The 23526-nt window shown below is 49.6% G+C and overlaps 4 protein-coding genes across 12 annotated transcripts; 1 reads left to right on the top strand and 3 right to left on the bottom strand.

Annotated features, from left to right (window-relative positions):
• The first annotated feature begins 2851 nt into the window (after positions 1–2851).
• Positions 2852–13736, top strand: LOC120903248 (protein suppressor of sable). Of its 9 annotated transcripts, none has more exons than XR_005739564.1 (5): positions 2884–3475; positions 6348–7243; positions 7323–9197; positions 10818–12792; positions 13151–13736. XR_005739564.1 is itself a non-coding variant. In XM_040312540.1 (5 exons), exons 3-5 carry the CDS (start codon positions 6383–6385, stop codon positions 12081–12083), a joined length of 4002 nt encoding a protein of 1333 aa, XP_040168474.1. In that variant the 5' UTR covers positions 4752–4916; positions 5757–5832; positions 6348–6382; the 3' UTR covers positions 12084–13050. The 9 variants fall into 9 exon arrangements, 8 of the variants coding, with proteins under 8 accessions (XP_040168476.1, XP_040168472.1, XP_040168477.1 ...); XM_040312540.1 differs by lacking the exons at positions 2884–3475; positions 13151–13736 and adding exons at positions 4752–4916; positions 5757–5832 and having other exon boundaries at positions 10818–13050; XM_040312541.1 differs by lacking the exons at positions 2884–3475; positions 13151–13736 and adding exons at positions 5551–5672; positions 5757–5832 and having other exon boundaries at positions 10818–13050.
• A 5-nt stretch (positions 13737–13741) lies between these two features.
• LOC120903250 (spermidine synthase) lies at positions 13742–15177 on the bottom strand. Its single transcript, XM_040312548.1, has 3 exons — positions 14913–15177; positions 14199–14796; positions 13742–14116 (listed from the first exon to the last, which is right to left on the bottom strand). Exons 1-3 carry the CDS (start codon positions 15038–15040, stop codon positions 13979–13981), a joined length of 864 nt encoding a protein of 287 aa, XP_040168482.1. The 5' UTR covers positions 15041–15177; the 3' UTR covers positions 13742–13978.
• Positions 15178–15279: 102 nt separating this feature from the next.
• LOC120903249 (L-galactose dehydrogenase-like) lies at positions 15280–17119 on the bottom strand. Its single transcript, XM_040312547.1, has 3 exons — positions 16457–17119; positions 15567–16385; positions 15280–15505 (listed from the first exon to the last, which is right to left on the bottom strand). The coding sequence occupies exons 1-3, from the start codon at positions 16585–16587 to the stop codon at positions 15409–15411; spliced, it is 1047 nt and encodes a 348-aa protein (XP_040168481.1). The 5' UTR covers positions 16588–17119; the 3' UTR covers positions 15280–15408.
• Positions 17120–17190: 71 nt separating this feature from the next.
• Positions 17191–23410, bottom strand: LOC120903247. The gene is made up of 9 exons (XM_040312537.1): positions 23231–23410; positions 22927–23131; positions 21713–22856; positions 20669–21654; positions 18880–20603; positions 18685–18799; positions 17923–18170; positions 17759–17855; positions 17191–17676 (listed from the first exon to the last, which is right to left on the bottom strand). Exons 1-9 carry the CDS (start codon positions 23338–23340, stop codon positions 17326–17328), a joined length of 4980 nt encoding a protein of 1659 aa, XP_040168471.1. The 5' UTR covers positions 23341–23410; the 3' UTR covers positions 17191–17325.
• Between the last annotated feature and the right edge of the window lie 116 nt (positions 23411–23526).

Genomic DNA, 23526 nt, shown 5'->3' with positions numbered 1-23526 from the left:
GTGGCCTTTCGCCCAGCCCAATAAACCATTGTGATGAATTCATCCTTTCCTTCCCGCTGTTCGTCTTCTTCCATTGCAAGTCTTCCGTTCTGTTTCTTGTGACAGTTTTTTTGTTCTTTTGGCCCGTCCATCTCTCACGATCATCACACAAACCTCAATAAAGCCTGAAAAAAACTCCATCATAAACTTGCCGCCAATCCTTTACCATAACTGAGGGGCGTGAGGTTGCCCCTCAGCTTGGCCCGACCGTTGACAAACACACTCTCAGCTAGATCACTTTAGACCAGAGAGCCAGAATAAACAGATAGCGAATCATAAAGCGTTCATTGAATTGCTTCCTTACTGGTCGTAAACACAGCACAGCCCACACCCTCCAAACCCACCGCATTTGAGCGCCCCGGGGGGAGTGGGGGGTGGGAGAGGGTTTTTTTGTGGTTCGAGGTGGAATCCTTCTTTTGTTTGCTCCGCTGTTTGCCCTTATCGCCCCATACACATAGCGTAAACATCATAGGCAAAAGTCATCCCTCCGCAAAACAGGCCGACCGTGGCTGGTCGCGTGCCCCATGACCTAGACCTAATGGGAGGGAGGTTCTGGGTGAAATAAAAGCTAAACCTCGCGACGCGAAACAAATCAGCAGCAAAAGCTCGCAAAAGCGACTGAACAAAACGAATGAACGATTTAGTTCCATGCGTTTTTTTGTTTTTTTGGCGAACGTGTGGAGGGCAGTTTTTTTTCTCGTTTTCATTTTTGCTTAGCGTTTGTTGCTATATTCCCTCGAAGGCCGCAAATTCCGCTGCGTAGAGCGGTGGCGCTGTGAGTGGTGCTCGTTCCAACTCGTTTCTGCCGAGATTCGAAAAACTGACAAGCGCCTGAGAAGTGGGAGTAAACTGATGCGAAAGATAAATAATTAATTTTAAGCCAGTAAAAAGTAAGTCAGTCGAAACACGATTCACAGCAACAACATGAGCAAAAGAAGAAGAAAAAAAGAAAAGATACAGCACAGAGCGTTGTTTTAGTGGGCGCGTGATAAAAGGGAAAATAGAAGAATGGTTGGAAGAATGTAAAACCTACCCCAAGCACAGCAGTAAGCAGTTAGAATAAAGTGTAATTGAACGTGTAAAACTGGCGAAATGCTAATCCCATCTGCTGGATATGCGGTTTTAAGCTTCCTCTCGCAAGTACATTGACTGTGGCGTGGTAAGTTGAGGATACAGGAGAAGAAATCAAACGGTTGGAACGATTTTTCATCAAAATAATGCAGTCCTATTAATATCATTTAAATAACTCAATTCAAAATTTTTTGCTCAATTTTTGACCCAGTTCAAGGCGCACCTACACGGGAGGGTTGTAATACGATGCCCTTGCTATCGAACACATATTTTTTTTTATGAAGAATATGGAATTCAATTTCATCTGGAACATCTTTTAAATTATTTCTCATTAAAACATCTAACATTAAAATATTAAAAATTTAGCTAAAATTTCAAATGAAGCTTTTTAGGGGACTTACTGGCTACTTGAAAATTCTGTAGTTGATTATTATTTTAAAAAATACATCACAAAATGCATTTTAATAATTGATTTTATTTATTTGTTGTGGCATTTTTGAGACTCAACAAATAATTTTTGGTTTATATATGAGCAACAGCATTACAGGGTTTCCTACGATTTATTGGTTGGTTCCCATCAATTTTTGGTGGGTTCCCATATTTTTTTGGTTCGTTCCCACGCTTTTTTGGCCGATTCCCAGAATTTTTAGTCTAATTGTATTGATATCCAATCGGAAAATACCAATAAATTATGGGAACGAACCAAAAATCTATGGGATACGATCAAAAAATCGTGGGAACGCACCAAAAAATCATGGGAACTGTCCAATAAATCGTGGAAGACCCTTTATGTATGCCAAAGAGCTGTAAATTGCAATAAGTGCAATGTAACATAAACAAATATTTAATCCTTAAAAAATTAATTTTCAATCACAGTTAGTAGCTGTTTCTTAAAAAAAAAAAAAACAAAATTTTAAACATCGAAATATAAAAAACCAACCTTTTTTTAGCGTTCACAGTGCACTACCCCCTTATTCCGATGCAAAACAAAACGGGGCAGCATTTTCTTCGCTTTATGTAACCTACGTCATCTCATCGTTTTATTAATTATTTATGTTCATTCGCGCACCGATGCACAGACGGAGACTTTAGCAGTTCATCATCCTTTTTATTGTGTTCACGTGCATTTATGCTTTAATTTGCAAGGATTTTAAGTGAGCTTTCGATAATCAAGCTTCCTCGCGATGGTGAGCTTTCTTGTTCCCATTGTGCACTGTGGGTCGCTCCTTTTGGACCAGAATTTATTTCTACAAGTACCTCGCCTATTCGCTGAAAATGTGTCTAGAAGGTGAACAGAAAGGACAAATTTAATGTAAAATGTAGAAAAAGCTCCGCTGATGATATAAGTTTCCTACAGTAAACTTTTACGCTCAAAATATTTGTTCACAATTTTGCTTTGTATGCACTTTATCACGTTGATTTTTATATCACCGAAAACAGAATAAAAGGAAACACAACATCCGAGCATTTTTGCGTTTAAAATGCTCACAAAAATAAACATCCTTCGTAGTTCAACGGTCTGTTCAAATCGGCCGCAGCGGGCCGCTTGCTTGACATTCATTTTCTTGCTCTGCATGGTGCGTTTATAACTCTCGGGGTGAACTGCCCTCTTCTTTGCCCTCCTCGTGGCGATGAAACGCGTTGGAAAAAGCGAGATAGCAATAGCTCATTCTCTATCGTTGTCTCTTTTACTCTACTGCATTCTTTCCCACATCGTCATTTCTCGCCGAATGGCAAATCCAACCCAGCCCAGCCTGCTCGGCCTGCTTCATTTTAAAAGAATTTCTCAGACAAAGAGCATCGTTTTCACGTGAACTCGCCCCAGCGAGGTTGGTAGTTCGGAACAAAAATTATTACTGTTTGAAACGAATGCGGTCGTCGTAGCGCACACCACAAAAGCAAGCAAAGTCGTTTTCCTTCCGTACACTGTCCCAAACAAGCGTATTCCTTTCCTTCGATTGTTAATCGATTTGTTAAAGCCGCCCGCCCGACGCCTTTTTCTCAGCCTCCGTCCCACCGTACCAAATGACCGATGCACGGTAATTAAATACGGTGGCTGCCGCCGCACGCGCCATGTTGCAAATGAACTGAACTTTCGCTGCGAAAATCAAAGCATATCAGAAACAGGCGACAACGACGTAGAACGGCGACGTCAGCAAAAGAAATTATATATATCGGAACACACCAGCCAACGCCCCATCATCCGGTCAACCCAAAAAGCGATAGAGGGAGAGAGAGGGAGGACAGTTCCCTCTATCTCATGAAGAGTTGCAATTTGGCTCGGTCAAGAACAAGTGTGCAGCATCATCCCCACCGAGGCCACAACGGGAAGCGCGTTTGAGCGAAAAACTGAACTGAAAATACGGTATATTTCAACTGCAGGGAAATCTGCAACCAAAAACCCGTCAAGTAGTAGCAAACAGTAGCCTCGCTTTGGCCTTCTTTCCACACACTCACACATACTTTCACTTCGTGAGGGTGGTATGTTGGTGTGAAGGGTAAGGGCCAACGAGGGCGACGGCACACAACCCAGCTCCACAATTGATGTGAAATTTCATTTCCTCCAAATGGCAATTCCACATCCATTGGCTGCTTATCTGGAGCATTTGCTCAGATGGGCCACGGGCAATCGTGTGTACGTATGTGTACGTGTGTGTATGAGTGTGTATGTGCATAGATACTTGGGCGTGTGACTCTGTCGCTTTTTACGGTCTCAAAATTCGACTGTTTTTCTGGCACCTGTGACCACCAGGTGGTTTTTATTATCCATCAGCAGTTGGCATAATCAATTGGCTTTTATGGGCGCTAACCTTTGTGGTTTCTATAATTTTTTAAACAGCTCCTCTCGGAACACAACGTTCCAGGTAAAAAAACAGGTAAAAAACGCCATTTCAGCTACAGCAAGAAAAGGTACACAAGACGAAAGGCAAAAGAAAAGACGCAAAATGAAAAGGGTGCTGGTTAAAAAGTGATAAAAGTTTCTGTTTAAATTCGCACAAATCAGGAGTTCTCGTAAAATTTTGGCTCATCATATTTCAGTTTTTTTTGTTGTGTGCAGTAAAATTCATTGATGGAGGATTCTTTAATTGCCTTCCTTTAAAGCTCTTTGTAGCCCCATCAGCAGGAAAAGGCCCCTTTCCCAGTGCACTGAAGCGAGATAGCATTAGCGGAGCACAGACAGGTAGATAGGGAGAGAGAGAGCGAGAGGGATGGAACATTTTTATGGTCATTCTGTGGCTACTGGAGAGACGACTTTCGAGAAACGAATTGAAAACTCCGTGTCAGGTAGTCGCCATCTTTATTTCCGAGAAGCGCACAGGGTCGTTGTAAGAAATGCAGTAGGCAAGAGCGAGATAGAGCAGCAGCCAGGCGACGGCAGTAGGGCCATGAAACACACGCACACACACCCCCCACATTTTGATTGCCTCATGTGTATGTGTGTGTACGCGCGCGCGCGTCTGTACGTGTCAGTGTATTGAAGGCATCGGTCATTGCAATAACGTCGCTAACGCGAAAAGTACCCACAGGCGGCGCGCAGTAGTAGTAGCAGTGTGTGTGCGAAACAGTGTGATGATGTGTGGAGAAACTCTCGCTCTTCCCCGTCCGGCCGTCCCTTTCCCCCGTACGTACGTACAAACGGATTCAACACACATTCACCGTCGCTTCACGTAGTAGTTCACGAGAGAGCAAACGGCGTGCACGGCCGTGTGCATCCGTGCCTAAGCTTGGAAAAAGGCGATTTTTTTTGTCTTCTCTTTACTGTTGTTTGATTGCAGAACAAAACCAGTGTAAATCAGTAATAGCATGTAATTATCTAACCAATTTTTATCTTAACCCCCATCACGCCCCGTCCCTCCCAATCAGGTTACCGTTCAGGTTATATTTTAATATGTAGAGCTTCACGTGCCGATAATATCAGTGAAATTATTTATATCCACCTGCTGTTTGTTGCTGGTGGTGGTGGTGTTTATCGCTACACCTTCATATGGGGGACATGACGCAGCATTTGGAGTACTTTTCCATTACTTGTTTTTTTTTTTGTTGATTAATCGGCTCTACCATGCTTTTCCCAAAAAACTGTGTCCCTCTTTTTTCCACTTTTGTTTCCTTCTTGCGAATGCATTGGTGTGTGACGCGCGCTGTTAACAACCCAATTTTGAAGCTATTTTTAGAAATGAACACTCGCCCCCTCTTGCTCTCACCCGCACGCGCGCGCTTTCTCGCTCTCTCGCTCCTTCAAAGCGCGTGTTCATTTTTTCCCCTCTCTGTGCGGGCTCCGTACAGTAGTGCTGCACACGCACACTAACGCACATGTAATTGGCAAAAAAGGAAGAAAAAAAATCTAGAACATTACATATGTTCTCTTCTATTGCATTGCGCCTTTTCCAGAGCAGTAGGCGCAGTAAAAGTGCATGCTTTGTCAATACATCCCGGGTACGGTCTTGATGTTGTAGTAAAGAAAAAAAAAGAAATAGAAAGTTCCCTCACACACCACCGGTTACGAGAGAAGACGAAAAAAACACACACACAGTGTAAATGTAAAAACCCCTTATTAGTCTGTGGTAATAAGTTTTTGCACAAATCATGACTCAATCATTCGGAGAAGCATCTCACCTAATCTCATCTATTTGACACTTTATTTTCAGCTTAACGCAAGCAAAATGTTGGTTTAGCGCCCGCTGAATGGAAACAATCTTCCAAACACCATCCAGAGTGTCCCATGTATGACATTTCCCCCCACTTTTTTCCTCTTTAGCCAGTTGCTCTGCTGTGTTAAGGGCTGTGTGGAGGAAGGTGAGGAGGAAAATGACTCCCACTCCACTGCCTTACATGAAAATGCACACCACTCTGCTGCCCGTCCCGGGAATGATCCAATGAATATGATGATGATGATGCCGATGATGATGATGTTGATGATAATGCTATGATGTTGAATGGAATATGTTGTTTACGCAGCGGTTAATGTATCAATTTAACACGCCACATAGCGATGAATAGCGCATTAGTAATAGGGCTGGCCGAGTCGGGTCATTACAGTTTAGTGGGAAGAGAAGAAGTGGGACACGTAATGATTGTTGTGATTGTGTAGAAATTGTCATGATTCACCCACTCCGTATTGTGGTGCCACAGCAATATGCTCCCTTTAGATGTTATTATGTAGTTTTGCCCCCTCATCCGCATGACACACATTTTTTTTACAAATTTCCCTCCCATTTGCATCTTTCTCTTTCGGTTAGATTTAACAAAAAAAGCGAAAGCAAAACAGTGAAACATGAGCGATCCGGAAGATCTGGAGGACGGCGAGATCGAGGATGACGAGGAGGACGAGGTGGTGGCGGTACGGCGGCCGGATGATCCACCGCTGATGCCGCCCAAACCGGTCGACTACATGGAGTACGAGGCGGGCGACCAGCACCATCCCTCCGTAGGTAGCGATGGTGAAGGGAAAGCGAATTCAAAGCCGTCGCAGCAGCAGCAGCAATCACCGCAGCAACGCTCCTCCAAAAAGCCCGCTCCGGTCGTAGACGACTGGACGATGAAGGTGGAGCAATCGATCGCGAACGCACTGATACGGGACGGCGTGCAGCCCCCGATGCCCTCGTCCGTGCCGCACGGGCACGAAAAAGACGATTCCGTCGGCCACACACCGTCCAGCAGGAAGTCGCGCAAGCGCAAGCGGGCGAACCGAAGCGAACAGCAGCACCACCAGCAGCAGCAGCTGCAGGGAGGAAAGCAGGCCCGGTTCGATCCGGACGGGGACGAGGACGATGTCGATCTGGAGAACGAAATGCTCAACGTGCGGGGCAGTAGCCCACAGCAAGCCATAATGGGAAGGGGTGGTGGAGGTGGTGGAGGGGCCGCCGATTCGGGACGGTCCGATTCGGAGGCGGACGATACTCACTACTCGTCGGACGAGTCGGCGGGTGGGCGCGATCGGGACGGCGGCCATTACCGTCGCCCCCGGGGGGACCAGCACCAGCAGCAGAGGGAGCGTGATCGGGAGCGCGAACGGGAACGGGAGCGTGAGCGGGAGTACAACCGGAAGAAGCGGAAACAGGCGCGCCAGGGCAGGGGCAACAACAATGGCAAATCGAACCGGGACGGCCGGAAGCGCAAGCGGGACGATTCGGATGTAAGTATTTCGATAATTGAGAGAGAGAGGACGCTTTGAGAGTGGACCGACTTGACTGACCGATCTTCTTGACTTGCAGGACGAAAAGCATCGCCCGACGGGACCGCGCAAGATGGAGCTGTGCAAGTTCTACCTGATGGACTGTTGCGCGAAGCGGGAAAAGTGTCTGTACATGCACAAGGACTTCCCGTGCAAGTACTACTACCTGGGCATGAAGTGCAAGGAGAAGGACAAGTGTCTATTTAGCCACGGCGAACCGCTGGCGGACGATCTGCGCGCGATCCTGCTGAAGCATCTCGAGACGGCGCCGCAGGAAATCCTGGGCAGCTTCCAGCGCATCAGCCGGGACAGCGCGATCGGCATGCTGAACGCGACGCACCGGAAGCTACAGGAGCGGTACGGTGGTGGTGGTGGAAAGCACCACGATTCGAAAATCCCTTCCCTGTTGGATGTGGTCCCGGGAGGAGGAGGCGGCGGTGGCGGTGGTGGACACATGCACAGCCCCAAGCACGGCTCTTCCCGCCGGTCGTCCCGCTGGGAGGAGGGCGGCCGCTCGAGCGACGGAGAACCGCCGCACGATGGTGGTGACTGTGGGGGCGATATGACGATGCAGCTCGCCGGCGTCATTACGGCGGCCCAGATCAACGACCTCGAGCAGATGGGCATACGGACGCTGGACGAAATTAGCCAGCTGACGGTGGCGCAGCTGAACGAGCTTGGGCTGAGCATTACGCAGATTCACGATCTGCAGGTGCGCGCACTCAATGCGCACCGGCAGGCGGTCGCCAACGAACGGAGACGACCGCGGGAACCGCCGGCACCGGCACCGGCCCCAGCACCAGCACCAGCACCAGCGCCAGCAGCCCCTCCGCCAGCTCCGGCAGAAAAGCCAAAGGATCTCGACCTGCGCACACTGCCGGGCGTGGCAGAGTCGCTCCTCGGTAGCCATAGCAACGAACAGAGCAGCAAGGACGTTGACATGCGTGTGCTTCCAATGGGTGGTGAGCAGCAGCAGCAGCAGCAGCAGCCGGTGGCGCCCCCACCCAACAACGAGACCGCCGCAAGCCTCGTCCTGCCCGGTCTGGTGCTTCCGAAGCCGCCCACCGTCGACTACTCGCAGTACATCAAAGACTCGAATCTGGACGAGGAGGACCTGGATGCGGTCGCCACGGCGAGCAGCCTGCTGAACGACCCGCCCGAGGACGACGATGACGATGACGATGATGAGAATCATCTCAAGATCAACATCGCGGAAGAGGAAGAAGAGGAGCAGGAGGAGGAGGACAAGAAGAAGCAGTCTGATGAGCATGAGGAGAAGCAATCCGACGAGGTTGGTGGGGCTGGAAAGGAGGAAGAACTTCTGCTTCCACCGCTGATACCGCCCAAGATTGACTACGCCCAGGGGCTCGGGGACATACTGAAGTTTGGCAGCACCGCGGTGGACAAGAGTTTGGCCCAGCTGTCAAGCGGTGAGTCGCCCCGTTCGCATCGATCGCCGTCACCGGTCGCAAAGGAGGACGCACTGACCGACATTTGGACACCCTCGATGGCGGACTCGACCCACAGCAGCAGTGCTGGTGGTGTTGCCCAAAGCTTTGGAGCTTCCTCGCAACAATCGACGACGACGAAAGCGTCCGCCAGGTCAGCCACCGCGACCAAGCGACTCGGCGGTACCTCGATCTACGATTGGTGCGACTCGGATGCCGGCGCCTCATCACCGTCGGACGGGGGTGGACGAAATTCACCCGTGACGTCATTGTCGTCGTCGTCGTCGGCCGCACCGTTCCGATACGGTTCACTTCCGTTGGATATTGACGATCCCTACTCGGCGACGACTGCCGGGCGGGAAGCAACGAGCGAGCTGGGCTTCCCGTTCAAATCGATGATGGCCAACTACGTGCCGGCCACGGAGATCGATGGGTCGATCGGTTCGCATGCACCGATTCACTACAAGGTAGGTAACACAAGTAATGCAGATAATGCCAAACCATTTTCGAATGTAAAACATTGTTTCTCACCACGTGCAAGAAGTTATTCCACATCTCTCTGATATATTTCATTTTCAACCAAATAATTTGTAATGTTTTCACCATGATCTTCAACACTTCAAAGGTCTATTTCCATCGTTTTTCCACCAGAGCGGGTTTTGAAGTCGCATCTCATCAAGATTTGTACAGCATTTTAAAAATCAATATTACATGTATGTTGAGGCATTTTTATAACAAAAGAGTACCAATAAGAAAAGGACGAAGGTTTAGTTTTAGCTTAATGTGCCGTGTAAAGCAAAAATCTGATTACAGGGTTTTCCAACTCACTACCGAATGTGTACATCAATATTCACCACCTGCAAGATGTTTTTCAACAGCTGGCACATATTGATTGGCATCACAATACAATTTCAATTTTTACACATGTTTTTCGACACGTCACAAATAACTGTCAAACTCTATCCATGTGTTGAAAATCATGCGGAAGAACTGAATCTTTACAGGGTTTTACAAGTCACTTTCGAAAGTAAACGTTGTTATTCACCACGTTAATGCTAATCCACATCAATCTGATATTTCATTCCCCCATCATCATAATGTTTAATTTCCTCAGCATGATTTTCAACACGTCTGAAGCTCTTGAATGAGCTCTTGACAGCTCTTTGTGATGTGTTGGAAATCATGCTGAAGGAATTAAAAAAAATTATGATGGAATTGAAATGTCCGATCGATGAGTAATCGGTATCAAAATGCATGTAATATTAGTTTTCAAAATTTTGCACAAATCTTGATGAGATGCGGCTTCAAGTCCCCGGGGGAAAAAACGATGGCAATTATTAATTGGAAAAATGAAGTTTTCGTCGGAATTGATTCCGCCTAGTAGGTCCGGAATTAGTTTCCGGAATTGGTTTCGAAATCGGCTCCAGAATCACCTCCGGAAGCGGTTCCGGAATCAGCATCGATTTCGGAATCGGAATAGGCTCCGAAATCAGAATCGGCTTGGAAATCGGAGTCGGTTTCGGTATCCTCATAAGAATAGGCTTTTGGGTCCAATGATGCTAAGCATTGATAGCCGTAAAAATCCAAAATTATTTGTAAACGATCCATTCTCATGGAGATTCCCGGACTGATTTCGCTTCCGAAACTTTTTATTTCAATTCAAGAACTGATTGTCGTTCCGGAGCAAATTCCAATTTGGAAGTCAATTCTCATTCTGAATCCTGGATCGGCTCCGGAATCGACTCCGGAATCGACTTCGGAATAGACTCCGGAATCGACTCGGGAATCGACTCCGGAATCGGCTCCGGAATTGATTTGGAACATGGAATCGGAATCGGGTAGATCCGACTCCGAGCTCCCTCCACTAATGCCAATAGACCATAGAAGTGTTGAAAATCATACTGATGAAACAACAAAATACTTTGATGGAAATTAAATATCAGCTTGATGTGGATTAATGTCTGGCATTGATCGGATCAATAACAATGTTTACATTTGAAACTGATTTGAAAAGCGCTTCTTTTGTAAAAAAAAAAAAAGCGAAACGGCCCACCTTATTCTCGATCTCGATTTTTCCCTCCCGCCAGGTCTACGTGGTCGATGTGCCGAAGCCAAACTATGGCGCACTAAGACGTTCGATGGTGCGCCCGGTCGGCACGAAGGACCCCCGGCTAAGGCGTCTGTTCGGGCTGGCAAGCGACGATGATGAGGATCGGGCGAGCGACACCAGCGATGGCATTAAATCGCCCGATCCCACCCCGCACGCTTCGCCACTGTACGGCAGCTCGCCGTCGGTGCACGCTACCGCTGCACCATCGCAACCGGCCAGTAAACCCGCACCACCCCCCGTAGTTAGCGGTGGGCGACGGGTAGATCCACGCAAACGGCACGCCGAAATGCAGCAGGAATCGGCCGCCAAGAGTGTAGCGGCGGCTGCGGGCAGCGGCAACAACCATAACCACCCGACGCCCCAGATCGACGTGCAGACAATACTGCAAAAGTCGCCCTGGTACAAGGACCTCGGCTCGAAGCACAAGATCATGGTGAACCAGCAGCTGGCCATCCTGTCGTCCGAGATGCGCAAGTACCACAACTCCGACCGGACGCCCGAGCAGCTGAGCGAGTTTATGCAGTTTCTCGGCGGCAACGGGATGCTGCAGCAGATCCTCACCTACCTGAACGTGTTCGTGGACGATTCGGTCAAGTTCTGCGAGGTGCCGGTCGTACCGAACATGCCGCCGCCGGCCCTCCCGCCGCCCAACATTCCACCGCCGATGCTGCCGATACCGGTGCACGTGCCACCGCCGCTCGGCGTTGTACTGCCACCGACTGGTGGTGGCGGCGGCAATGGTGGTGGTGGTCTGCCCCACCAACAGCCTAACGGGCCTGGGATGTTCCACGGCCCGAATGGTCCCTTCGACCAGGAGCAGCAGCATCGTGGTGGTGGCGGCGGTGGATTGCCTCCCTCGATCCGGCCGGGGCTGTTGGGCGTTTCGCCCAACATGCCGTTCGAGCAGTTCCTTGCGATGGGCAATGTGAACAGACACGGTGATGGTGACGGTGGAGGAGGTGGTGGCGGAGGAGGAGGAGGAAACAATGGCCCACTGCCACTGTGGGTGCAGGGCAATGGGGGTGGTGGCGGCGGCGGCGGAGGCAACAATATGCGCAACATGCGCAACAACAACCGCATCGGGCACAACTTCCGCAACAACAATGATCGGTGGAATAATGGTGGCGGTGGGCCACAGATGATGGGTGGTGGTGGTGGCAACAATGGGAATGGTGGCGGTCCGGGTAACAACAATCGGCGAAACAATGGCAACAACAATCGGCGCATGGATCGGAAAAAGTAAATCCACACCCAGAAACACACGCCTTCCAAAGAGAGCGAAAGACGAACGAAGAAGCAATAGAGGAAGAGGAAGAAAAAGACAGAAAATGAGAGAGAAAGGATTCTCTTTTTTTTAGTAAAGCTTTATTGCCCAGTGCCCGCGCTCCTGTGCAAAACCGCCCTGTGGTGGAGACGGAGGAACAAGCGCATTGTTGCCGATTGGTTGCTAAACCCTGATCACCCCTCCCCCCAACTCCCCCAAGAAGACTTACTCAGCTGAATACACACAGAAGGGGCGACACACGCGCATCGATGGATGAACACGAGATTTGTATGAAACGTAGAAGAGAGACAGACAGAGAGAAAAAGAGAAAGTAATATAGGATTGTTATAATAAGCCAAACACTGTTTCATCACACACACACAGTTCGTCTCTGCCGCAGTGTGTGTAGAGAGAGAGAGAGAGAGAAGAGTGTTGGTTTTCCTCCTTTATACTTAAAATGGAAAATAAATTATCAAACTTTTCGTTGTACACACACACGCGGGGGTACGCACGTTGTTGCAAAACATCTCTCACCCTCTAAAAAACCAGATCGTGGTGTGTTTTGGAGGGACACAGAGAGAGAGAGAGAGCTCGACAAGCGGTTAGAATCATTTTACTCTACCATTAAACAATTATGCTTGTTTCTGTTTGACGGCCGAGCTAGAGAGAGAGAGAGAGAGAGAGAAAGGTTTAGCACATTTTAAAAAAGGGACAGTTAAAAAATCACGTTTTATCTGTATTGTTAAATCGTGCTAAACGGCAGGACAGGACGACGTATTTACACGCAAATGATTATTGTATTTTTTGGTTAAAAATATGTTCTCTTTTTTTTTAATTCTGTACACAACAAAACTCTTTCACAAACACATACACTTGTGTGTTGTTGTTGTACAGGCACACACAGCAAGACAGCAAGACCTATTAAAACATATTTATATGCATCATACTTATGTGCTTCCTTGCGCGTTTATTTTTGTGTGTGTGAAAGTTTAAATTAACTTTCGACACACACACACAGAAAAGCAACAAGCAATTGTGTAAGAAAGAGAGAGAGAGAGAGAGAGACTGTTTTGTGCAGGAATCTTCTTTACATTCCCACATTCGAAAATCTCATTCGTTTTTTGTTTTAATCCCCCACACACCAGAAAGGGACCACACTTAACGGACAAGCAAAATCGTAATCGTGCGTAATCAGAGAAACGTTTTTTAAATTAAAAAAAAAACCGTGCCAAATCAGCCCGTTGTCCCACACCCGGAAAAGGGGTTTAAAAGATCATCTTCGTTCGGAAGCGGGGGGTGGCACTGGTGGCACAGTTGGCGTGCTTCCCCCACCACATTAACATTTTGTGTGACCCTTGGCAACCCTTGGTTGTAGTAAAAATGGTGCTGATTAAAGCGCGCGCGTTTTCGGTATTATTGTCTTAAAACGGCCTACTTTTCTGTCCATCGTCAATCGTCCTTCTAGTCAGTGCAGGGTTGTTAATTGTATTTTAGTTCGTTTAAATCCTGCGGAATGGAATTTAAGTATGAGAAAGTAAGACAGGGTAGTCGCGCGCGCACACTGTATAAAAATGTGAATAATAAGCTACAAATAAGGTGTACTGTAGAATAAAACAAAACTTTCGAAAAGAACTTAATTGTTTTGATATAAAAATGTGGACATGATGCAATAACATTTATTTTGGCAGAAACGGAGAGTGAGAAATAACAGAAAGAAAAAGATTCTTGGCATTGACTTTAAAAAGAATTACCTCTTCTTCATCGCTATTTTAAAAACAATGCTTATCGCTCGTTGTACAATTGTGGCGCGTTTGGGGCGTTTGTGAGTCTTACATCCCTCCAGTAGAAAAACGGACGAGGGCGAACTATTGCTTTTAAGGGTTGAGCGCTTTGGCCGCAAACCTGGGCAGCGTGAAGGCCGCCCGATGCACGTCGGTCGTGTAGTATCGCAGTCCCAGCTGGTCGATCTCTGCGTCCTCGAATTGGCGGGCCGGTTCCCTGAACTCCGTCTCCTGCGCGTGCATACAGACACATTTTCTCGCGTTAATAAAACTATCGACGCAGTTTGAGTTCAATTTCCACTCCCCCACTTACCGGATTGAGGCTGGCGATGAAGAACCCGATCTGGCCGGTCGGGTAGCTCGGCACCGCGGCCAGCCCGTACGTGACGCGCGGGAAATGCTTCCGGCAGTAGTCGAGCGTTTCACGCACGTGCCCCGCATCCAGCCAGAAGCTGCCGCCCTGCGAGCAGATGATGCCGTTCGGTTTGAGCGCCCGCTTCACCAGCTCAAAGTACGACTCGCGGAACAGCGACTCGGCTGGCCCGATCGGATCGCTGCTGTCCGTGATGATCACGTCGAACGCACCCTCGTGCTGCTTCATGTACTCGAACCCGTCGCCGATCGTGAGCTTCAGCTTGGGCGACTCGAACCCGCACGCCATGAACGGGAGGTACTGTTTTGAAAGCTCCACCACCCGCTCGTCGATCTCGACCTGGTGCACCTCCAGCACGGCCGGATGTTTGGCGACCTCGCGGGCCACACCGCCGTCCCCGCCGCCCACGATCAGGACGCGCTGCGGGTTCGGATGGCAGCAGAGCGGCAGAAAGGAGATCATCTCCTGATAAGCGAACTCATCCCGCTCCGTACACTGGATGATGCCGTCCAGTATCAGCACCACACCGTGCGATTCACTGGGAAGGAAGGAAGCAATGGGGGAAAAAAGGGGTGGAAATCATGGTCCTAAAAACGCACATGTTTTTGGAGGAACGAAAGGCAACGTGGAGCTCGCGTCCACATACACACATACCTCTGGATGATCTTGATGTCTTGATACTTGGAGCGTTCCTCGTGCAGCACCTGCTTCACCTTGACCGAGAAGCACTGGCCGGGCCAAAGTTCGTTGGAAATTTCGGAAAACCACTCGGAAGGGTTCATGGCTGGGGACGCTCTTCTTCTCTTCTGGATGGAAAACACACGAAGCAAACAGACACTTGTTGCACGTTCGGTTCGGCAGCCAGCAGCCAACGCAATTACCGACTTCACTGGCGACGGCGACGACGTTAATCAAAACCATTTTGCTGTCCAGTGCTGTCTTCTTCATCCCTGCATTCTTTCGCCCCCGGTCCAGGCTTTGATGACGTTTCGGAATCTGTTCTTGTTTCCATCTCTTTCGCTCCCTTTTCCATGCGGTGTGCACGATTTGACGTTTATTTGAAAGAAAATAGAAGAAGAAAACAAAAACCCGTTGCTGATAAACATCACTCCAGCCGTCGTAGCCCAAATGGATGGAGGGAGGAGGGGGCTCATATGTTCGGCTCCAGTTGCGCTTGCTTCATGGCGGCTCGGTATTGCTGCAGCTCAACGCCTTCCCAGTGTTTGTTCTCTACCTTTGGGAAAACGCTGCAAATTAAAAAAGTTTATTAATTTCTGACTCTGTTCCGGACGAATTTCTCCTCCCTACCGCTCTTTCAAATAGCTCAAAACGTCCGCCTCCTTCTCCGACAGCCCCTCGAAGTAAGCGTCCAGATTGATCTGCACCAGCTCGGGCGTCTGCATGCCGGCCAGAAACGTTGCCGGACCGGGCAGTTGTAGTGCATGGTGCATCGCCAGCTTGCCCAGCTCCACGCCCTCCCGTTTGCAGTACGCTGCCGCTTCCGCACACACCTCCCTCAGCTGCCGATCGGCCGGATGCCACGGCTGTGGGCCACCGTTCGTTAGCAGCCCCATCCCGTGGCCGGAAGCACAAATCAGGCCCATCTTATGCTCCCGAAAGAAGGGAATGTACTCCTCCAGCGAATCATCGAACAGCGTGTTGCGACAGTAGCACAGTACCGTATCGAAGCGGCCGGGCGCTTTCGTTATGATTTCCCGCAACACACCGAGCGGGTAGGCCGAAACGCCAATGAAGCGTAGCTTCCCTTCCGCCCGCAGCGCTTCCAGCGTCGGCAGCGTTTCGTTCAGCACAATGTCCAGATTGGGCGCAAACTCGACGTCGTGGATCTGCACCACATCGAGGTAGTCGAGCCCGAGCAGTTGCAAGCTTCGCTCGACACTCTGGCGCGTCTTTTGCGCACTGTAGTCGAACATCCCGTCGTACTCGCGCTCGTAACGGCTCACTTTTGTGGCCACGTAGTAAGCCGCACGTGGGATGGCGCGTAGCGCCCGTCCCAGTACCTCTTCAGACCGTCCCTGGCCGTAGTAGGGAGCGGTGTCGATGTAGTTGATGCCCCGCTGGACCGCATGCTTGACCGCTTCCAGTGCTTTCGCTTCGTCGAGATTGCTGAAAATGAGGTGTACAAAGAGGGACGTTTTAAGTTTAATGTACAAAGTAAAGATTAACCATCCTCTTACCCGTAAAGTTGACTGAATGTGCCGGTGCCGAACGATACCTTGGACACCTTCAGGCCCGTCCGCCCGAGGGGTAAATACTCCATCCGTTCCACGCACTCCTTGAGGTGAAAGTTTTCCACAAAAGTGTCCATTTTCACTTCAATTTCGACGAGGTAGTTGAGGTAGCAAACGTTTGGTTACTTCTCACGAGACGAAACACGCACACTAATAGAAAGTATTTGACTCTCGTCAGATAAGGAAGAAGCTGTTCTGCTCTGTCAACATTCCAAAGATAAGAGCATTAATTGGTATTATTTAAAGATCGGCCAACAGCGGTTGATGGTCAAACATTCGATACTGATGGCTCTTTCTCCTTTCGACTCACATTGCCAAGCTTTCATCTCTTTCAGTTATCTCATTGTGATAATATCTATTTTATGAATATGTTTTATGATTGATTTACCGACACACTTGGGTGTGTGTTTGCATGTTTCTTTCTTATTTTGTTTCTGTCGTTCGGTAGCGGGTTTGTAAGATGTAAACAGCGTTTGTTGCCAATCGGTTTCTTTGTGTTTTGTTTTGCCTCTTTGACAATGTAGTTAAACACACACACACTCACATACACACTCACATGCACACACGAATTTTGACTGACTGGCAACTTGTTGTTCGTTTAGACCAGTTTTCGATTCAAACATTTTAACCGTTACTACCACTATTGCTTCGGATTTGAATAATTGTTTAGCACTGTTGACTGTCAAAATCTTAAAATGTGTTATTATTTGCTACACCGTAGATATATGTAAAAAGGCATTATCTATACTCGCCGCCTTTGCTTTTGCTACCTTTGCATCAATATCTCGCCTTCCCCGCAAAACAAAACGTGCTCTTCACTTGCACGTCGCGAGCACATGGTTAAACTCGGCCACCTTGCTCTGGATGTACTTCTCGTGCAGGGTGATCTCCTCCAGGAAGGCGGCCCGCAGCTGCTGCAGGTTCGGCAGATGCTCACAGTCCCGGATGTTCAGCAGCGTGGTGAAGTAGTTCTCCCACAGTACCTTCTTGAAGTAGCGCGGCATCGCCGTCTTGATGCTCCAGTTGACGATGCTCTTCTGCACCTGCATGTACTTGCCGAACAGCATCACGTGGCTGGTGGCGGCCACCCCGTACAGGTCGGGCTGGTACGTCCAGTGTCTGTTCTCCAGCATTTCGATGCACGTGAACCCGTCCGTTGTGATTACCTGCGGGTGACGGAAAGGAAGAACAAAATGTGTCTTATTCTCCCGTAATATGAGGAGAAAGTGCTGCTTAAGGCCCACTTACCTTCTTGAATTTGGCATCCTCGGGGAAGAGCTTCATGTCGATGCTGACACCAAAGTCGATCAGCTGCACGCAGGGAATCTTTGTGTTCATCTCAATGCTGTAAGAAAAACGTTTCGATTTGAGCGTAAAGTCAACAAAAGGCATTCCTGGTTCCATCCACTTACGGGCCCACCAGCAGAAAATTGTCCGGCTTAATGTCCGCGTGAATGATCTGGCAGCTGTGCAGGTGGTCGACGATCGACAGTATCTGCGCGCTCAGTATCATGGCGATGAATTCGTCCATGTTGCGGTTCGTCGCGCCGTTCACCAGATTGCACACATCCAGAATGTTGCCGTAGCGGGAGTAGGGGGACACGAAAATGCTTGCATTGTTGCCAATGATCGCATAATCTATAGGCATGAAGCCAGGGAGCTGAGGAGAAGCGACATTTAAAAGTGATTGATTAGTTATATTAAGGCGTAGTGTTGGGTAAATCCGAGACAGATTCATGAATCTGAATGAATCTTTGAATCGATTCAATGAATCTGAATCTCGGTTGCCAATCTTCGTGTTTCTTAAAGATTCATGAATTCATTTCATTTGCAAATTCATTTACATTCATTTACAAAGATGCATGAATTTACTAAGATTCACCTGTTTCAAAAGATTCACGAATCTCCAGGGATTCATAAATTTCAAAAGATTTGAGCTTGAGCGTCTTATTCTTCTTCTTGGCGTAAGCTTCAAGATTTATCTTTTGAGATTCATGAATCCTTGAATATTCATGATTTTTTTTGAGAATGATTATTTCTTGGAGATTCACGAATCTTTGAAGATTTGATTCGAGATCCGAATCATTTCATTCCTATGAATGAATCACAACGAAAGATTCATGAAACTCAACACTATTAAGGGGATATTTGTAAGTTGCCACCGCCACACTTACGATATCGGGATTTTCGATGCGACTCCGTAGCTCGAGACAGATATAATACTCCCACAGGTTTGCCGGTCGTTCCTGCTTCAAGGCCACCTTCTTTCCCAATGGCTCTTCCGTCGCACTAAAAGGAAACACGCAAACAATTCATCAGTAATCATCTTTTCCCATTCAAAATGTCCCATCTTCCGTGGCCCAACGCACCAATAAATCGTTCCGTAAGTGCCTTTGCCTATCTTTTGCTGCACCTTGAACGACACACCCTCATCCCCCATCTCGACCAGCGCATCCTTCCGCAGCGGCTGCACCTTGTTCACCATCAAGCACGTGGGCAGCTCGGCGATGTAGCCGAGAAAGTCAACCCGCTCGAGGAACGCTTCCAGCAGCGACCGCTCGAACGGATCGATATCGTCCAGCACCAGGTGGGCGTTGATCTGCTGCATCGTCCCATCCATATCGATCGGTTTGTGCTGATACTCGTTGCTCTGCTGATCGTCTAACTCGTCATCGATTTCCTCCCACCGTTCGGCATCCTGCGAGATGGCGGGACGGGGATGGTAGATCGAAACATCGCCATCAGCACCATCGTCGTGATCGTTTGAATTGCCGACGGGAGCAGGCTGTTGCTGCTGCTTACCGGTTTGCGCCATCGGTGGTGGTGGCATTAGAAAGTCGTTCGGCTTCGATACGCCACCCTGCACGTCAACGATACGAAACTTGGACTGCTGCGGCTGGGGAGCGGCGGGCTGAGGAGGACACTGTTTGGCGGGTGTTTTAAACCCTTCCTGAATGATGGTCGAATTGACCGCGTGGTTTATGTTGAGCGAGAAGGCCATCGTGTTGATGTCTTCCAGCGAGACACGCTCGCCTGCGCCGGCTGGTGGCAGTGGGGAAGGGAAATCATCCAGCACGATCCGTCCCACAGGAGTGGTGGCCTTGGGAGCGGTGGGAACCGTTGGCACAGGGGGTTTAGGTGCAGCTTCGGCAAAGTGGAAACTTGGCAGCGCAAGGCTTGCATCGATGTTGAGCGATTTTTCAACCTTTATCTGAGCCATCGGCAGCAGGGAGAGATCGTGGCAGGGTGGTAGCGACGGAGCGACAATCGGCTCGAGGGCTGTGATGCCGTCTTCACGCTCGTCGGGTTTGGTTTTGGCCGGTTGCGGTGATTTAATTAAATCGCTCAAATTAAACGAACATTCTTTGCGCTTTTCCTCCTCCTTGGGGGTTGCTGTGCCACTCTCGCCTGATTTGCTACCGTTTCCGGGTGCCGGTCGGGGGGAGAACGTTGTGTCGAGTAGATCGAGCAGTGAATTATTCTTCTTTCGCTGCGACTGTTCTGTTTTCTGTTCGATGGTGGCGGCAGCAACCACGGTACTTGCATTGCTAGTGATCGTACTTTCAGTGGACACAGTATTGGAGGCGGTCGGTGGTACCAATGGTGGGGTGTGGAGGAGTTCCGGTATCGTACGCTGCGGCTTTACCAGCTGAATCGGAACCGTATTCGTACGCTCCGTGCCCAACCGGAACGAGGCGATCGAATTTGCCTCCAGCTCGCGCTGCACCATGTGGGAAACGTTCTTGGTGCCACCGGTGGCCATAAAACCAAACCCGCTGAACGTTGGCTCTTCGGACAGTTGGAAAATGCCGCCCTGTGCCGCGCCTGTCGCACGTGTAATGAGCTGATTTTCCTTTTCGTCCGACTGAACGGTGACCGATTCTGCCGGTAGTCGCTTCAGCGGAATGTTTGCCATCGTTTCCGTACTGTCCACGTGTATGCAAAAACCGCCGCCTTTGGCCTCATCTCGGGGTAGCGTGAAGACGGATTGCTTCACCTGCTGCTCGGCTGCGGGCTCGCGGAACACAACCTTGGACAGCGATTCCGATGGGAAGCGGGAAGAAGTGCCATTTACATCCTCTGGCGAGTGGGCCTGAAACGGAAGGACTGTGTAAGAACGAAACTCAAACGCGATTAGGAGATAGTTTTGACATTTACCTGCGTATCAACGGGCGATTTAGTAACGGCACCCGTCGTAGACGATGAGGCCGTGCTGGTTTCCGTCCGCTCCATGATCGTCGACAGCTGCTTGTGGCTTTGCGTGCTGTTGCAGCCCGACGATACGGACGGTGGCGTCGAATGGTCCACCAGTGGGACGGCATTTTCGTCGTTTATGACGGCGCCCAAAATGGCAACGGGTGTCGCCTCCTTTTGCGCCGTAGCACTCGCTCCGGGAGCACCCATTTCACGCTCCTCCTCCTCCTCCTCATGCTCGTCGTCCGTAAACACGACCGTCCGCTTTGTGGCCGTGCTGACGGTGGCTGAAATTTCCCCGCCCTGCTTGCGCATCGGTGCAACGGGTGTGCTGATGTTTTTAACGAACAAATTAAACATTTGCGTCGAGCAGGTATCATTCGGATAGTACGACTGTGGCTGCTGTTGCTGCTGCTGCTGGGGCATTTCGTTTGGTGGTTTAAAATGGTCCGTCCCCTCATCACGCTCATCGTTCTCGTCGCTGTCGTCGACAAAGATTTCAATTTTCTTCGACGCGACCACCGGTGCCGCCGATGGGCTGTCTTCGTTCTCCTGCTTCTTCTCGGCACGATCATTCACGATCGCAGCTTTCAGGGGCGTTGGGGTGGAGTCTTCCTTTTTGAAAACTTCCTGCTCAAGCACATTGTTCGACAGGCGCTTTGTCCCACGCGTACCAAGATCCAGCTGGGCGAACTGCTGTTCGCTAGCTGTTACACTTTTGTTGCGGAGTTGCTCTTCCGTTTCCTCTTGAATGCAGGCCGCCACAGCCCCGGTGGGTTGTTGGGAAGGGAACATTGATTTACGTGGACGCATCTGGGAAGAACCGTCCGAAAATGCGCTCGGTGCCATGCTGAAGCGGGCCGGGCCCATGGAGATACGTTTTGACTCGACGTGCGTTTCATCCATGTCCACCGGGTCAATGTCGTCTTGGTAGCGTCGATCGATACACTCTAAAAAACAAAATTCAATTAATGTATATTCTACGTAACGTACACTCGCTTTACATACTATTAATTTTCCCCTTCAACCACCGCTCCACCAGTAGCTCTTCAATCGATTTCTCCTCGCCCGGGTTTGAGTAAATGTCCGTGATTTTCGTTTGAATGTTCTTATCCGCCTCACTCAGCGTGGGATTTTCAAATCCAACATCGCCTGACTCGTTCGACTTGGCCTCTGCCACGTGTAGCGGATGCAGCCGTATGCCAACCTCATGCCCACGGCCCCACACTTTCTCACACTCCTGCGTGAACCGATTCTCGATCCCGCGGCGCACAAAGTACCCGTACGCGCGCAACTCCTCCGGTGAGTATTCCGTCCGGCTTTCGCCCACTTCACCCTTTCCCTCCTTCGCCCGACAGTACAGCCGTATCTTGTCGTACATCGGGATGGCCCGTTCCTTCGGATCGCCCACACAAATACCGACCACGAACGGCGTTTGCGGTTTGTTTCGACGGCAAAACTGTGGCCCCAGCACGACCCCACGCGAACCATTGTCGACCAGCACGGGAATCGGTTTAAACTCTTCCTTATCCACCGGTATATCGAACGACGGTGCTTGATGCGAACCGAACAATGGTTTTTTGTGCAACGAGCTGGATGGTGCATGGTTCGTTTTGGCCAGCCGTGCCGCCTCGATGATGTTCTCCGGCTCGTTGTGTACGCTCGAAAACGGTCGAACGATGGAACTGCCGGGCTCGGCACTGGCCGCGTCATCGGTGAACACGATGGCATTGCTGCTGCCCGTGGCGACGTTTCTTGGAACGTTCTCCTGGTTCACGGTGCCGGGCTGGTAGCTTTTCACCGCCAGCCCCGTACGGATGCTGCCCACGTGCTTCTTGCGCGACGTACGCAGCGAGGTCAGTGCGTTGCGGCGCTCGTTCAGGGACGTCTGGAACTTGAGCTTGCTGCACTCGTCCTTGTGCAGCAACCGTTGGGACATGGAGAAGCCGAACAGCTTGTGGGCCTGTTCCAGCTCGGCCTTTGGTTCGGCGCCCGCCCGCAGCCCCTTCTGGAAGACTTCCTCCGTTTTGGCAAAGTTGTCGACTGCGTCGTAATAGTACGCCCAGGCAATGTACAGCTCGGCACAAAGCGTACCCACCCCACGTAGATAAAGCTCGTTGTACAGCTCCACCGGGGACGGTTGAGCGTCGATCTGTGTTGTGTTACAGAATAGAAGCGGGTTAGATACAAGGCAAACGCACAGGATGTTTTTGAATGCTTACATATTTTATACACAGTTTGATGAAACGATGGTCCTGCATGTATCGTGCATCGTTCTCGTACAGCTGCACACACCGGCGAAGCGCTTGCTCCTGGATGGCCGGCTTGAAGTTGCTCACATTCGTTTGCTCCATCCAGAAGAAGTACTCGTACCAGGGCAGCAGCGGATCGTTCCCTTCGTAGCCATCGATTTCTTTCTCGTGTACTCTGTGCGGAAGAAAGGAGAAACAGACGCATCATTTACCACCTTTTGTTCTCCATTTTGGGATGACCTCCTTGTGGGCTGAGCAACAAAGCACCACTTACTTGCGCTCTTCTTCCCATTGCTCCGCCGAAACGAACGCGTACTCCAGCTGCTCCACATTCCTACCGCCACGCAGGGGTTGAATATTTTCCTTTTTGTCCTCTAAATCCATCTTTTTTCGCAATTTTGTTTCACTTTTGCCGAGTGCGTTCTTTGTCCGCAAACAAATACCGCGTACGTTTTGACGGTTGGTTTCAAACTACCGGAGCTGTCAAAAAGGTTCGGCGCCGAGCGCCATTACCCAAACAACAAATTGGACTTGAGTGCGCTTGTTTGACTGCAAATTGTTTTTGTAGCA

Source organism: Anopheles arabiensis, chromosome 3 (assembly GCF_016920715.1).
Source record: "Anopheles arabiensis isolate DONGOLA chromosome 3, AaraD3, whole genome shotgun sequence".
NCBI lineage: Eukaryota > Metazoa > Arthropoda > Insecta > Diptera > Culicidae > Anopheles > Anopheles arabiensis.
The sequence above is the reverse complement of the archived record's forward strand: the minus strand, read 5'-3'. Positions and strand labels throughout refer to the sequence as shown.

What these genes read in the sequence shown, in the direction of transcription:
- LOC120903249 (XM_040312547.1), bottom strand. Translation starts at nt 16,587, where the DNA reads ATGGACACTTTTGTGGAAAACTTTCACCTCAAGGAGTGCGTGGAACGG. An exon ending in ACATTCAGTCAACTTTACGG is followed by an intron (nt 16,386 to 16,456) that starts GTAAGAGGATGG and finishes CCTCATTTTCAG; the next exon opens with CAATCTCGACGAAGCGAAAG. An exon ending in TTGAGCTATTTGAAAGAGCG is followed by an intron (nt 15,506 to 15,566) that starts GTAGGGAGGAGA and finishes TTTAATTTGCAG; the next exon opens with CGTTTTCCCAAAGGTAGAGA.
- LOC120903250 (XM_040312548.1), bottom strand. Translation starts at nt 15,040, where the DNA reads ATGAACCCTTCCGAGTGGTTTTCCGAAATTTCCAACGAACTTTGGCCC. An exon ending in GACATCAAGATCATCCAGAG is followed by an intron (nt 14,797 to 14,912) that starts GTATGTGTGTAT and finishes CTTCCTTCCCAG; the next exon opens with TGAATCGCACGGTGTGGTGC. An exon ending in TCATCGCCAGCCTCAATCCG is followed by an intron (nt 14,117 to 14,198) that starts GTAAGTGGGGGA and finishes ATGCACGCGCAG; the next exon opens with GAGACGGAGTTCAGGGAACC.
- LOC120903248 (XM_040312542.1), top strand. Translation starts at nt 6,383, where the DNA reads ATGAGCGATCCGGAAGATCTGGAGGACGGCGAGATCGAGGATGACGAG. An exon ending in GCAAGCGGGACGATTCGGAT is followed by an intron (nt 7,244 to 7,322) that starts GTAAGTATTTCG and finishes CTTGACTTGCAG; the next exon opens with GACGAAAAGCATCGCCCGAC. An exon ending in ATGCACCGATTCACTACAAG is followed by an intron (nt 9,198 to 10,817) that starts GTAGGTAACACA and finishes CCCTCCCGCCAG; the next exon opens with GTCTACGTGGTCGATGTGCC.
- LOC120903247 (XM_040312537.1), bottom strand. Translation starts at nt 23,340, where the DNA reads ATGGATTTAGAGGACAAAAAGGAAAATATTCAACCCCTGCGTGGCGGT. An exon ending in ACTTACGGAACGATTTATTG is followed by an intron (nt 18,800 to 18,879) that starts GTGCGTTGGGCC and finishes GTTTCCTTTTAG; the next exon opens with TGCGACGGAAGAGCCATTGG. An exon ending in AATTTTCTGCTGGTGGGCCC is followed by an intron (nt 17,856 to 17,922) that starts GTAAGTGGATGG and finishes TTTTTCTTACAG; the next exon opens with CATTGAGATGAACACAAAGA.